This window comes from Oryx dammah, unplaced genomic scaffold (assembly GCF_014754425.2).
Source record: "Oryx dammah isolate SB20612 unplaced genomic scaffold, SCBI_Odam_1.1 HiC_scaffold_29, whole genome shotgun sequence".
Lineage (NCBI taxonomy): Eukaryota > Metazoa > Chordata > Mammalia > Artiodactyla > Bovidae > Oryx > Oryx dammah.
This window is the reverse complement of record NW_024070213.1, coordinates 55513226-55527756: the sequence shown is the minus strand read 5'-3', so window position 1 is coordinate 55527756 and position 14531 is coordinate 55513226. Positions and strand designations below refer to the sequence as shown.

Below are 14531 nucleotides of genomic sequence, written 5' to 3'. Positions count from 1 at the left end.
AGTTCTCGGTTCATGTACTGTTGAAGCCTCGCTTGGAGAATTTTGAGCATTTGCTAGCATGTGAAATGAGTGCAATTGTGGTGTAATTTGAACATTAGCACAGTATAGATGTTCAAAAATATCTGAATGACTGAATTGAAGTTTTTGGATATATGGCACCTATATAAATGCAATTTTATTTAATGAATACTCTAGCTTGTAAAAAAGAGAAGTCAGAGGCCAGTGTTTAGCTCTATGAGAGGATGTGTATTGTGATTCATTTTGCAAGTTTACATTGAAAGTACACTGTAGTTCACAAGATGTTTCTTTAGCCTGTACCTAAATAAAGGCCCATAGGGTCACAGACATGACTCAGTGACTAAACAGTAACAACAAAGAATGGCACACCTTTATTTAGTTATTGGGGGATTGAGATACTGTTACCCCTTGTCCACCTTGAGGGTAGAGATAAACTGCTCCGAGGATAATTCTTAGGGGAGTAGCATTGCTGTTTTTGTGTTGGAAGCTGGGAGTCTTCAGCTATATTAACTGGTGAAAAACTTAACTGCTCAGCTTTGATATTGCGCTTCTAGAGACCCTTTCTTTAGATTCTCTGGGCCCCATAGAAGACTATCACAGAATTGTGAGTCTGGCTTACAAGAGAATAGAGATCAGTGACTAGATAGCCAGCGTTCCTAGAGAAGCACGAGATAAACAGCAGAATCAACGTCTGTAGAGTTATGTCTTGAGCATGAAAGAACCTATAGCCTATGTATTCAGTCTGTATATTTCAGTGACAGGCTATTCTTTCTTCTGGTTTGGTTACCAGCATGGTTAAACTGATTATGATATAGCCCAGCCTGCATCTACCCAGCATGTTAATGAGACTATCCAAAAGCACAAAGCAAATTAAAAGTAAAAAGGAATAGCTGCTGTAGTATCCAAGAAAATAGGCCTTTCGAGTCTGTTTATAACCCAAGCTATATAAACTGAATGTTAGTAAGATAAAATGTATCCAGTAGCTAAAAAGCTCTTAACTTTTAACATTATTTCTACTTATAAGTTAAAAATAATGTAATTTACTTGTGTTATGCTGCAGAGTACATCCTGTTAGAAAGGCAAGAAATCCACAGTAAGTTATACTCGTGAGGAGAAAGGCTGATTTGAAATGTTAAATACATGGTGATAAGTACAGGTTTGCCACTACTTAGAGGCAACAGAATATTAAGTTCAGGAGAATGAGCCTTGGGGCAGACTGCCTGAATTCAGAGCCTAGCTCTGCCACTCGTTAGCTTTGTGATCTTGCATAAGATGATTTCTCATCTATAAAATTGGTATAATAATAATACCTACCTCATAGGGTTGGGAGGGTTAAAGGAGTTAATACATGTAAAGTACGTATACATGGTGGCACATCGTGTACCCTGAGTAAATGTTAGCTATTTTTTTCCATTTTAAAAAAAGTGAAGTATAGTTGATTTAGTGTTTCAGTTGTACAGCAAAATGATTCAGTTATATATATATTTATAATATAGATGTTGAATATAATTCTCTGCTGTAACAGTAGGTCCTTATTGCTTATCTATTTTATATATAGTAGTTTGTACCTGTTAGTCCCCAATTCCCAATGTATCCTTTCCTCTACCTGCTATTTATAAAAAAAATTATTTCTTAGAGCAAATTTAGTTTCACAGTAAAATTGGTTGAAAAGCACAGAGTTCTCATATACCCCACCGCCTCCACATAGAAGCCTCCTCACTATCAACATCCTCCACCAGAGGGTACATTTGTTATAACTGATGAATGTTCATTATCACTAAAGTCCATAATTTCTGTTAGGATTCACTCTTGGTATGGTACATTTTATGAATTTTGATGAATGTATAATGATGTGTCCACCATTGTAGTATTATGCAGAGCAGTTTCACTGCCCTAGAAGTCCCCTGCATAAGTCCTCTTTAAGTGGTTAAGACTCCGTGCTTCCACTGCAGGGGGGCATAGATTCAATCACTGCTTAAGGAACTAAGGGTATGCTGTGTGGTATGGCCAAAAAGAGTCCTGTTTAATATTGTCTTTTCATCCATGGCCACATTAATGACTGTGGGGTAGTGTTTCCAAGCAGAGAGGTTTAGTAGTGGGAAGGGTATGGGTGCACAAGGTTGGGAAACCAGATATCTGTTCCACTTCTGCCACCTGCTAGCAGTGTCATCCACAGTGACAAGGCCTTTCTTCTCTCTCAACCCTGGTTTCCTTACTTTTGAGGTAGGGCAGTTGGACCAGCTGATCTCTATGATTTGCCTTTAGTGGCTGTCCTCCGCAGTCTTGATTACACTGCTGTTTTATAGTGCGAAATTGTTAGTTCTGGAAAATTTCAAGTTAGTACATGTTGCTTTACTTAAGTCCACAAGGTATGCTTTTACCAGTTAGCATGACCAATAGTGAACATGAATAGTTGATCCAGTCACATGAGCAAGGCAGAATGCTGGGCATTGCCACGGATACAGAAGTGACTGTTGCATTTATAATTCTCAGAATCTTGATGTACCTGAGGCCTTTTCAAAAGTTGTTCATGGGCATGGTCTCTTGCCCTTAGCTGTGATATATAGGTAAGCATCATGATCTCCATTTGGTAACAGAATATAAATATTATTATAATCTTAGCCAATTTAACAATTGGGAGGAGAAAGGAAGGACTTGGTCCGAGTACCTCCTGCATTTGAATGTTCAGTATTTATTTGGCAAATACATGTATGGACTTTTTAAAACAAATTATTTTTTTATTTTTGGCTGTGCTAGGTCTTCGTTGTTGCACAGGCTTTTCTCTAGTTGTGGTGAGCAGGGGCTACTCTCTAATTGCAACAATGGGCTTCTCATTGCAGTGGTTTCTCTTGCTGCAGAGCACCAGCTCTATGACACGTGGGCTCAGTAGTTGTGGCTCCTCTGCTCTAGAGCACAGGCTCAAGAGTTGTGGCTTCGTTGCTCTGAGGCATGTGGGGTCTTCCTGTATCAGGGATCTAACCTGTGTCTTTTGCATTGGCAGTCAGATTCTTTACCACTGAGCCACCAGGGAAGCCCAAATAAAAAATTTGGTCATGGGCTCTTGAATCACTCCTGGTGAAAGGGTTCAGTAGAGAGAACCTATTCTGTTCTTGACTACATAGAGGATTGTTCTTGCCATTCTACTCAGGATGACATGCAGACAGAATTCAGTCCAGCTGTGGCTGTAAGGGGCTCTAGGGTAGCCTGTGACTGCAGTTTTGAGTCGGCTGTGTGTTTCTCCATTTTTGCCTAACAAGGGGGTTAGTTAGGTGTGGGGTCGCTGTGAGGCACTCACCAGGGCTAATCATGAAAGGCGGACTGGGTTGATGATACTGTATTTAGCATTAAACTATCTATAGACATCTTTCCTGGCATTAGCTTAAATTTGGGAGTAGGAGGGGCGGGGGCGAAGGATCCTGTTGGCACTGCACATTGTCTCACACTGTAATTACCAGCCTAATAAGAATTTTGTTTTTCTCTGCACAGTGGTGGAATGTTGTCACTGGGGAATCCTCACAGACCTTCTACACAAACGGAACCAATCTTAAGAAAATACATGTGTCCCCTGACTTCAAAACATATGTGACTGTTGATAATCTTGGTATTTTATATATTTTAAAGATTTTAGAGTAAAATAGTTAAGTGGTGATGTAAGTTGACCTCTTTTAATTTTGAATTGGAAAAAAATACTAATGAAACTCTGTACTTTAACTTTTATAAAGCTGTGAATTGTTTTGTAGTATTGCATTCATTACAAAAGTGTTTGTGGTTGGATGAATAATATTAATGTAATTTTTCCCAAATGAACATGACTTTAATCTTGTTTTTCATTATCACCATCATTTTTTAACAGTGTGTCCTTAAGATGCAAATGAAAATGTAAATATGTACCTAGTTATACCATTGGTAAAATTCTTCCTTGTTGCATTCAAATTGGTTGACATAATAATGAAAATAATTGAAAGGAAATATATATATTTTAATACTATCATTGGTGCAGGCCATGCCTCAGGGTGGTGGTAGCCTGCTTTCTGAACCACACCCCAAGGGGGTATATAATTCTCCCAAATATAATCTCTGAGCCTATTTGCACCCCTTAAAATTTGCTTTCAAAATATTGTGTCTGTGTGCACAGTTTGCAAAATTTTCTTTAATTCACTTGATAAGTGAGTCTTAGGTTTCAAAGTTCTCTCTGTGAAGCAAATGTTATGCATGTTGGAGAGAGTAGATTTTGTCTACCTTTTTTCCTTAGCTTGTGGCAGCCCCAGGCTGGATCTGGACTCTGTCAGTCTCTGGACTGGGCACTCTCCTGCTCTGTCTGGTTTTTTACGTACCAGACTTCCTACTTGACTGAACTTAACCTTTCTTAATCCTCACTTTCTCTCCTTTCTTAAAAGCAATTGTTCTACATTTAAATGTTAGTAAATTGGAATAATTGAGGAGATAATTTTAATCATAAGTTTTAACAACAGACTTCTTCTAAGATATAGAAAATAGTAAATAATAATAATTTTCTTCTAAATTCCATTTACTTTTAGATGAATGGCATTGCCAGTGCTGTTCTCTTAGCGAAATTCAAGAGAATTCTCTGGTTTTCTACACCATACTGGAAGAGTCATTGTGACTGGAAGATATCACCTTTAACCTCCCAGCCAGTCTGTTTTCCTTCCCTTCTCTTCCTCCTCCTTTCTCTCCCTCAAAAGTTAATTAAAAAGAGAAATTAGAAGATAGTTTTTCTTTTTTTTTCTTTTATTATGTATTTTATTTTCATATAAATTAACATCCTAGAAAAATTAAAATAGAAACACTAAATACAGTATTGCACATAGCAATCTCTGTTAAATACCCCATTATATCACTGAGGTTCATATACACATGGAGGGACTTGAGGAGACAGGAAGATGGAAGCAGCTGCAGTGACTCATTTTTGTTCTGCTTTTCATTGGTCAGGTTTTCATGCTTATTTTTGCTTTAATTCCAGAGTCATGTCTTGGTTTTATTTTATAGAGTGATTTTCCCTTTTTCTGCCTACACACCTCTTCAGCTTCTTTTACTCTTTCTTGTAGAATAAGTTTGTTCTCTTTCTTTCAAAAGTCTTTAAAGTCAGAGCTGAATTCATGCCAGATACTGAAGAAAACGTTTGGGGACACTTCCTTCTTTCCAGTTTTTGGTCTCATGAAGAAATAGGTTGTTGTCTCCAAAAAGCACTTAGGAGTCTCTGTCAGTGAGTTTCTTCTGCTTCTTGGTCAATTCTAGCTTGAATAAGAAAGTGTTCCATGTTTTCTTTGAAAGGCTAAATGTGCCCTTTTGAGGACACTTGGTAAACCTTCCCTGCTTCAACTTCACAGGCTCTCAGGTCTTTCTTGAGTTTTCTGAGGTCTTTTAGATGGCTTTTGGATGAATCTATGGATGGCTCTTCAATTTTTTCCCAAGTAAGTGAAGCACTGGCGTCTCTGGCCTGTCTGTGACTGTCAGACCAGGGAAGGGATGGATGCAGGCGGTGGAGGCTGGAGGGATGGCTGTGCATCAAGCTGAACTGATATTTGCCTTGGAGACACGACCAAAGAGATTTCTGAGCAGAACTTGGTCTGAGGTCCCGAAGGCAAGGGCAGCTCCACTGATTCTCCATGTAAGGTCAAGGGTGGGGGGCCCACCGTTGGGGCCCCCCCAGGAGGAAGCGCCAGCACACCACCCTCTTCCATCAGGGATGTCTGGATGGACTTGGCCTGTACAGTCCTTTCATAGTAAGTAAGTAAGTAAAGTCACTCAGTCATGTATGACTCTTTGTGACCCCGTGGACTGCAGCCCACCAGGCTCCTCAGTCCATGGGATTCTCCAGGCAAGAATACTGGAGTGGGTTGCCATTTCCTTCTCCAGGGGATCTTCCCGACCCAGGGGTCGAACCCGGGTCTGCCGCATTGGAGGCAGACGCTTTAACCTCTGAGCCACCAGGGAAGCCCCATATCTGACGTCATTTTCGCCCAACCTGAGAGCTTCCAGACCCACCTCTAGGGCGAGGTATTGCTTCTCCAGCTTAGCTATCCTGATCCTTGATGGTCTGCTCCAGCTACTGGATGACAGTGGCCTGACCCTCAGACTTCATGTCACACAATTCCTGTGTCAGCATCCTCAGGCCTGTGTTCTTCATCAGGAGGTGTAGATGGTGGCCAAGCAGCTGGGACTCTCTTGGGAAACTGCCCTTCGATATAATCCAGTGAGTGTGTGGGTTGACTAACTGCAGCCCGGGTGTAAAGTTGATCTTGTCAGTGCAGAGGTCAAAGTCTAACAAACAGCAAACATAGATGCTGCCAGCACTCAAAGATAGTTTTTGACAGGGAAAAGCATATCAATAATATCAGTAACTAGCTTTATTGACGTCCTGATTAGGAATTTTATTTGCAGCTTAAATCCAAACATTTTCCCTGAAATATATTGTTAAGTGTTAGTAATAGATGTGGTTCTTAATAAAAAGACAAAAAATTTTTGTTGCTGCAACAACTAAATCAAGTGAATATCAGCTTTAATAGTAGGCAAGCATTGAGCCAGTTTCTGTTGTTGGTGCATATTAGTAGATGTGGGGTGGGTAGGGGGATAGACCACTTCAGATGTATTTTAGATTAGATGTTCCTATTTAGCACTTAAGGAAACCATAAGTAGAGTGAATAAAATACTTTGATTTGATTTGATTTTGTTTTTTTTTTGTTTTATGGTGGGTTGAGGAACTGATTTATGGACTTACTGTGACTTAAGCAAATGTGATGTGAAAATCTCAATTTCATAAAAAGAAGTTTCTGTAGTGGCATGTTCTGTGTAGAGTACCCAAATGATAGTTTGATTTGCATACAGTGTTTAGGAACTCTATGTTTATAGCTCAGAGTATAAGTTTTATCTTTTAGAATTAAGTCACTTGACTTTGAAAGTATAGCAACAGATATGCCTTTAAAAATGCCTTGATTGGCCTTAATCTTACAAATATAAAGAAAAATAAGAAGTAAGACCAGGTAACATGAGGGAAGAAGAGCCTTTCAAGGCAGCTTAAGTGGCCAGTCAAGGGGAGGGTTTTGTTTTTTACTTTGGGACGAGCATTTTTCAAACATTTCTCCTTGCTTTATTATTTTTTAATTGGAAATACATTGTATTTTGTATGTGTAAGTTTTTTTTTTTTACATTGGATATGTTTTGTATGTTTTGAAAACTTTTGTAATTGTGATATGCTTACCTGATTTTTTTGCTTTGGTATACATTTTAATACATGAATTAAAAATTTTATAATAAAATTCCTAAAATATTTTTTAAAAGCATTTTCAGATTGTTTCAGACTCCTTGCTTGTTCTTTTTTGATCAGAAAACACATATGAGAGATTCTTCAAATTAAAGCCATCCGCCTCTATGCTTTATCGGGTTATGTGTAATGCAGTTCTATCGAAATTTTGTCTCCTCAGTTTGTCTCTGATGCCCAGTGTGGCCAGCACGGAGAAGATCCTGTAAAGAGAATTCATTCATTCCTTCTTCATTCAGTATATATTTGTTGAGATCTCCCCTGTGCTTCTCATTTTTGTTAGTATTGGGGATATAACAGTGAGCCAACTAGAGTCCTTGCCCTCCTGCAGTTAGGGGCTCAGGAGAGGCAGACAAAAAGTCAAATTTAGTGATTAGCTTGTATGTGAGGAGGGAGAAGGAGGGTTGCGGTTACAAGGGGGCTGCTCATTCAGAGGGTGGCACTTGAGACCTCAAAGGTGAGGTAGTGAGTCAGGCAGGTGTCTGGAGAGTGTCCCCAAGTGAGTATACAGCAAGTATGAAGGCTTGACATTGGGATGGCTTGGTCTGCTCCAGCACAGGCAAGAGGGCCACTGTGGCCAGAGAAGGCAGAGCTGGGAGCACAGGAGGAGATGCTGCCAGCTCTTTGGGGGGTCTCCCAGGCCAGGGTGAGGACGTCTTGCCTGAGACAGGAGCCAGCACAGGAGTGTGAACAGTGGAGGCATTGGACATAACCATGACAGTCGAGAATCAAAAAAGCAGGGAGGGAATTGGGGAGACCACTGAGAAGCTTTTACAGTAATTTGGGCAAAATGAAGGTGGCCAGACTGGGGTGGCAGCAGTAGAGGCTGTAACAAGCTGAATTCTGGATATATTTTGAAGGTAAGTGTTAATAAGAGTTGCTGATGGAGCAGATAAATGTTTGAGAGGCACTAGTCAAGAACAATACCAAGGTGTTGGCCTCTGACTTATGCAACTGGAAGAATATAGTTGCCATTTGACTGAGATGAGAAGACAGAGAAAGGAGCTGACTTTTGGACAAAGTAAGTTTGAGGTGAGTGTTAGGCAGCCAAGTGGAGATGTTGAGTAAGTGATTGAAGAAAAGGGTCTGGAGGGAATTCTCTGGTGACCCAGCTTTCACTGCTGTGAGCCCTAGTTGGTGAACTAGGGCTTTGATCCTAGCTGGGGAACTAAGATCCCATGGGCTGCACTCCAACCTCCTCCCCCATCCCTACCCCCCACTGAAAAAAAAGGTCTAGAGTTCATGGGGGAAAGTCTCAGATGACAATAAAAAGCTGAGAGCCATCAGCCAGTTGATGATATTTAAAACCATAGGATGAGATGCAATGAAATGGGTGTAGATAAGACAGAAGAAAGCCCTGGTCTGAGCTCGGCACAGTCTGGAGGTTGGTGAGCTGAGGGACCAGCATACAAGATGGAGAAGGACCAGCAGAGACTAACAATTGCAACCTAGTGTGGTAAGTGCAGTGGGCGTGGGGTCCTTCACTCGGTGTGCTCGTGAGTAAGATTGCTTTATTGGTTCATTCAGCCACCTGTCTCATCCTCTATGCCTTGAATATCTACTGTGCCTTGTACTGTTTTAAGCAGCAGCGAAGGCAACAAACACATTTTAGTTTTGGGGGAAAATTGGGGAAATGAGAAAATAAAATACCAGCAGTTGTCTCATCTGTAGAAGTTCCTCCTCAGGATTGTTGTAAGGATCTAATAAAAATGTTCATAAAGTACTTACTGTCTCAGTGCTTGGACCAAGAAAGTGCTCACTTCACATTCCTTGATGTTATTTGGGTCTCTTTAGCTTTCTTGTGGCAGCAGGCACTTCCCTAGTTGTGCTCTCTCCCAGCAGTCCTGCCTTTGAGTGATCTTTCCAGACTGCTCATCTTATCGTGTCAGTTCAGTTCAGTCGCTCAGTCATGTCCGACTCATTGTGACCCCATGAATCGCAGCACACCAGGCCTCCCTGCCCATCACCAACTCCCAGAGTTCACTCAGACTCACGTCCATCGAGTCAGGGATGCCATCCAGCCATCTCATCCTCTGTCGTCCCCTTCTCCTCCTGCCCCCAATCCCTCCCAGCAGCAGAGTCTTCTCCAATGAGTCAACTCTTCGCATGAGGTGGCCAAAGTACTGGAGTTTCAGCTTTAGCATCATTCCTTCCAAAGAAATCCCAGGGCTGATCTCCTTCAGTCCAAGGGACTCTCAAGAGTCTTCTCCAACACCACAGTTCAAAAGCATCAATTCTTCGGCGCTCAGCCTTCTTCACAGTCCAACTCTCACATCCATACATGACCACAGGAAAAACCATAGCCTTGACTAGACGGACCTTAGTCGGCAAAGTAATGTCTCTACTTTTGAATATGCTATCTAGGTTGGTCATAACTTTTCTTCCAAGGAGTAAGCATCTTTTAATTTCATGGCTGCAGTCACTTTTTAAAACCCTGGACCTGCTGTGTTCTCTTGTTTCTGTAGTTTTTGTAGCTGGTCTCACTTCTACACTGCCCCTCCCCAACCTGGTTTTTGTTCCTAATTCCTCCTTGTCTTTTTCCTTGAGATAACCCTTCTGCTGAAGGCTCCCCTCTCCTCTTGTAGCCCTGTCTTTTCTCTGTTATGGATTTTATTGCCCTGTACTGTTTGCTTAATGGAGCCCCCCATTAGATTGCAAACTGCACAAAAGCCAGGTCTGCCAGGAGTTTTATTCCAGTCTACTGTAAGCCCAGCTTCAGTTGGTGCCTAAGTACCTCTTTGTTGAGTGATTGGAATTCTTGTATACCCTCATGCCCATAGTGCATTCTTTGTTCTCCCTCTGCACTAGGATGTCACAAGGCTGTCAAGATGAATCACATCACCAGCATTTTCTTTATCTTCCTGTTTTAGTTTGGCACTTTATTGTGAAGCATCGTTAGGCGAAAGTAAAATTTTACTTGGATAAAAAAGATTTGCTTCCAGATTATATAAAATGAATAAACATATCCCTGAAGCGTTTCAGTTGGCAAGTATGGTGATCTATTCAACATATGTTCTGTGTTGTTATTATAATTTACTTACCAACTTTAGAGAAGGAAAAATGATTTTCTAAGAACTCTTAGTCTCTGAAGATGGTCACTTGAATGGATTCTCTTGCTTGTAACCCCTATCCTTCAGACTATAGATGTGAAAGTGAAAGTGTTAGTTGTTGAGTCGTGTCTGACTCTTTGTGACCCCATGGACTGTGGCCTGCTGGGCTCCTCTGTCCATGGAATTCTCTGGGCAAGAATATTGGAGTGGGTTCATTCCCTTCTTCAGGGATCTTCCCAATCCGGGGATCAAACCCGGGTCTCCTGCATCGCAGGCAGATTCTTTACCATGTGAGCCACCAGGGAAGCCCCAGACTACAGGGCAGGAGCAGAAGAATTTGCGTCACACATGGGGCTCGTCAGAGACCAGGCCTTTGAAGTCACTTGACATCAGCAGGGACTTACTGCTGAGTCAGATGACATTGTGAATAGAACAAGACTTGGGACATCTTCATTTCAGTTATAGTTCAGGAAAATGAGTCGCTCAGGTTCATTGTAAATTCATTTATGACGTCAGGCCCTCAGAACTACTTAACCACGTGGAAGTGAAAGAAAATTTCTCTGTAATTTCTCATCACCAGGACTAGAATGAGTACCTTGAGAGAGCATTCTATATCTGAGTGGGTTTGGTGTTTCTGAGCATCTGATTGACCAGGAAACATCCAGTGGGTGAGTGCAACCTCATGGACTGCCAGACTCCTCTGTCCATGGAATTCTCCAGGCAAGAATACTGGAGTGGGTTTCCATTCCCTTCTCTAGGGGAGTTTTCTGACCCAGGGATCGAACCCAGGTCTTCTGCATTGCAGGCAGATACTTTACTATTTGAGCCACCAGGGAAGTTCCCTATCTTCACTGTAGTTGAGTGCATTTGCAGACTCTACAGTCCCTCGTATAAAGAGGAAGAACTACATCCCCCAGCAGTTAAGGCCAGGAACAGAATCTAAACCTGATTTTTCTTTTCTTTATGGAAATACTCAGATTCTCTAAGCTACACATTGAGTGTTTCAGTTGGGAGTGGATCCTCTTGGGTTCATGAGATGAAAACCAGGCTAGGGGTCAGTGTGCAGTTCAGCAGCTGGGGAAGACTTTGGAGGTCTGTATTTCTCATTTCTGATTTATTTGCTGCACTCTATCAGATGACTCCAAGACAAATCCTTTCTAGGAGGAAGGAAAAAGGAGCTACTGTTGTTTTTTAGGGCCTTTTATGTGTCAGGCCCCATCCTGGCATTTTTCACACATTATTTAGTTAAATCCTAATGACAAGGCTGTAAGGTGTTACATGTTTTCTAGATGTGGAAACAGGTGCAGAGAGGTCAAGTTACCAGGGCCCACAACCAAGGGGTGGAGCTGTGGTCTTGTCACAGTCATCAGCCTCCACAGCCCCTGGGCTGGAGGATCCAGGAGCAGCCTTTCAGCTCTACACTTCATTAATTTTCATTTCACTCATTCGCTCAGAGGTTGTGCATGACTGGTCTTGAGTCCTGAGCTCCCAGAGATGATATCAGAGGTGGTCCCTACTCCTGAAGAGCTTCCCCCTCTGCCCCTTTGCTATCCTGGCAGTCCATCCCTGTGCCGATAGGGATGGCTCTTTGAAAAAGCATCAGGGGCTGTTATGAGGCTGAAGGAACAGCAGAGGTTTGGAGGTGGGGAGTGGCTTTGGATTTGCCAGCACTTGGCAAGATAGGTGGTGGCCCCACTGTGACCTGCTCCATGGAGAAACCTGATTCTACTTTGAAGCTGCTGCTGCTGCTAAGTCATGTCAGTCGTGTCCGACTCTGTGTGACCCCATAGACAGCAGCCCACCAGGCTCCCCCGTCCCTGGGATTCTCCAAGCAAGAACACTGGAGTGGGTTGCCATTTCTTTCTCCAGTGAATGAAGGTGAAAAGTGAAAGGGAAGTCACTCAGTCATGTCCGACTCTTCGAGACCCCATGGACTGTAGCCCACCAGGCTCCTCCATCCATGGAATTTCGCAGGCAAGAGTACTGGAGTAGGTTGCCATTGCCTTCTCCTTTGAAGCTTCTAGGGGGTTCATTTCAAATTAGCAGCAGCCCTGGGGTTAGTGGACACTTAGGTTTCTTCTGCCATCTTGATTTCATTTCTGTTTCTTTTTCCTTTCATTTGAAAAGGTGTCAACTCTCAGAGCCTCAGTTTCCTCCTTTGTCAATGGGACCACAGCATCTAAGTGACAGGTTTTTGTGAGGTTTGAAAAATACGTCAGACATCTGACACAGGTCTCAGCAGTGTTAGTCATCTTTTGTCCCAGTTGCCACCCCTCTTCCTTTGCTGCCCACACTTGGTTTGCAGACTGGGATCGTGTGGCTTTTGCTCTGTAGAGCATGCCTCTCTCCAGATACCTTTCTCTCCCTCCTGGTGGATCTGTTCTCGTGGCTGTTAGCTCCTGGAGACAGACCTTGCTCAGCAGGAAAGCTGTTCCAGACTTCCTGGGATATGCTTGCACCCGTCAAGTGGTGGAGGATTGAGATTGGAAAAAAGACCCTGAGCCATTTGCTTTGACCTGTCAAATGGATCCAAGTTCAGATCCTGGCTGTCCTACCATCCCAGCTGTGTGGCCTTCAGCAAATCGTTTAACCTCAAGGGAGCCTGAGATGTGGGGGACTTCTCTGTGGGCTGCCCAGCTTCTCAGGGGATCTGGAGGACCTGGTCTACAGGAGTGAAACTTATCATCAGTCAGTTCAGTTTAGTCGCTCAGTCATGTCCAACTCTTTGTGACCCTATGAACTGCAAGCCTCCCTGTCCATCACTAACTCCTGGAGTTTACTCAAACTCATGTCCATAGAGTCAGTGATACCATCCAGCCATCTCATCCTCTGTCGTCCCCTTCTCCTCCTGCCCCCAATCCCTCCCAGCATCAGGGTCTTTTCCAATGAGTCAAAACTCTTCGCATGAGGTGGCCAAAGTACTGGAGTTTCAGCTTTAGCATCAGTCCTTCCAATGAACACCCAGGACTGATCTCCTTTAGAATGGACCAGTTGCAGAAACTTATCATACATAGCTATATAAAACCTCCTCAAACCCAGGTCTCACCCCAGACCTTGTTAACCCAGAATCCCCAGAGATGGGACCCAGGCATCCATATTTTTCAAAGTTCCCCAGGTTATTCTAGAGTTAAGCCACGGTTGAGAGCTTATACCCTCAGCTCTCGCCCTGGATGGTCTACCAACCCACTGCCAGTCTCACTCTTGAGCTACAGCTGGCTGTGCCTGTGATGTCTGCTTCTGCAGTGTGCTCTCTACACGTGCTCTGTCGAGACTCTCAGGAATGGAATGTCCAGAGTAGCACAGACGTTTGGTGTGCATATTAACACAGCTCAGGGGGATGTTTCCTGCTTGGATTTGATGGCTAGCTTACAGAACGACTCTGCCAAGGCTGAATTATTGTCATTTCCTCCTCCAGTCACTGATTTCTCTGTCCAGGTATTTCACCTGTGTCTGCTGCTTTCACCTTTTACCTAGCACTGTGACATTACCATTGTGGCAAATACTGTCAGTGGCCATCCTAATATTCAGTCTTTCCCTTTTCCTAACTTCTGTATTCTTGCCAGCTTCAGTGTGCTCAGCTAAAATCGACAATAGCTATATTTTCCAACTGCTTATCTCGGAGTGGCAGATGTAAGCAGAACTTGTAGGGTGAAACTTCCAGGAAAGCTCCTGAAAGATTGCCTTACTCAGTTGTGAGGCAGGAGCCCTTTGGTCCTTACCATCTTTTTTCCTGTCTGAAATGTGGATATGTTGAATGATACTCCAGCAGCTATTTTGTGCTCATGAGGTGACTTTACAGATGGATGCCCCTAGCTAAGGATGGCAGAATAGAAATACAGGAGGAACTTGGGATTTTGATGATAATTGTGGAGCTGCTATTCCAGCCCTGTACTATTTATCTCTGAAGTTCATGTTACATGAGAAGAAATTCAACCCCTCCCTTTGAAAAAAAAAAGTTATTTATTTGGTTGCCTTAGGTCTTGGTTGTACCTTAGTTGCTCTGAGGTATGTGGGATCCTAGTTCCCTGACAAAGGGTTGAACCTGCATACCCTGCATTGCAAGGTGGATTCTTAACTGATGGATCACTGGGAAGTCTCCCCTCCCTTGTTTTGATACTAGTCCCTAAGTTTAGTTCTTGATACTACCTGACTCTACACTAGCATATTGGGCTTTTTGGTTTTTG

General features: G+C 42.7%; 1 protein-coding gene across 3 annotated transcripts in view; it reads left to right on the top strand.

Annotated features, from left to right (window-relative positions):
- APAF1 (apoptotic peptidase activating factor 1) overlaps window positions 1-3841 on the top strand; it is an 80473-nt gene extending 76632 nt beyond the window's left edge. For all 3 annotated transcript variants that reach the window (XM_040234927.1, XM_040234925.1, XM_040234926.1), the window contains one exon: window positions 3505-3841. In XM_040234927.1, the coding sequence (XP_040090861.1) occupies window positions 3505-3651 (147 nt within the window). In that variant the 3' untranslated portion in view covers window positions 3652-3841. The remainder of the gene's footprint in view (window positions 1-3504) is intronic.
- Window positions 3842-14531: the final 10690 nt, after the last annotated feature.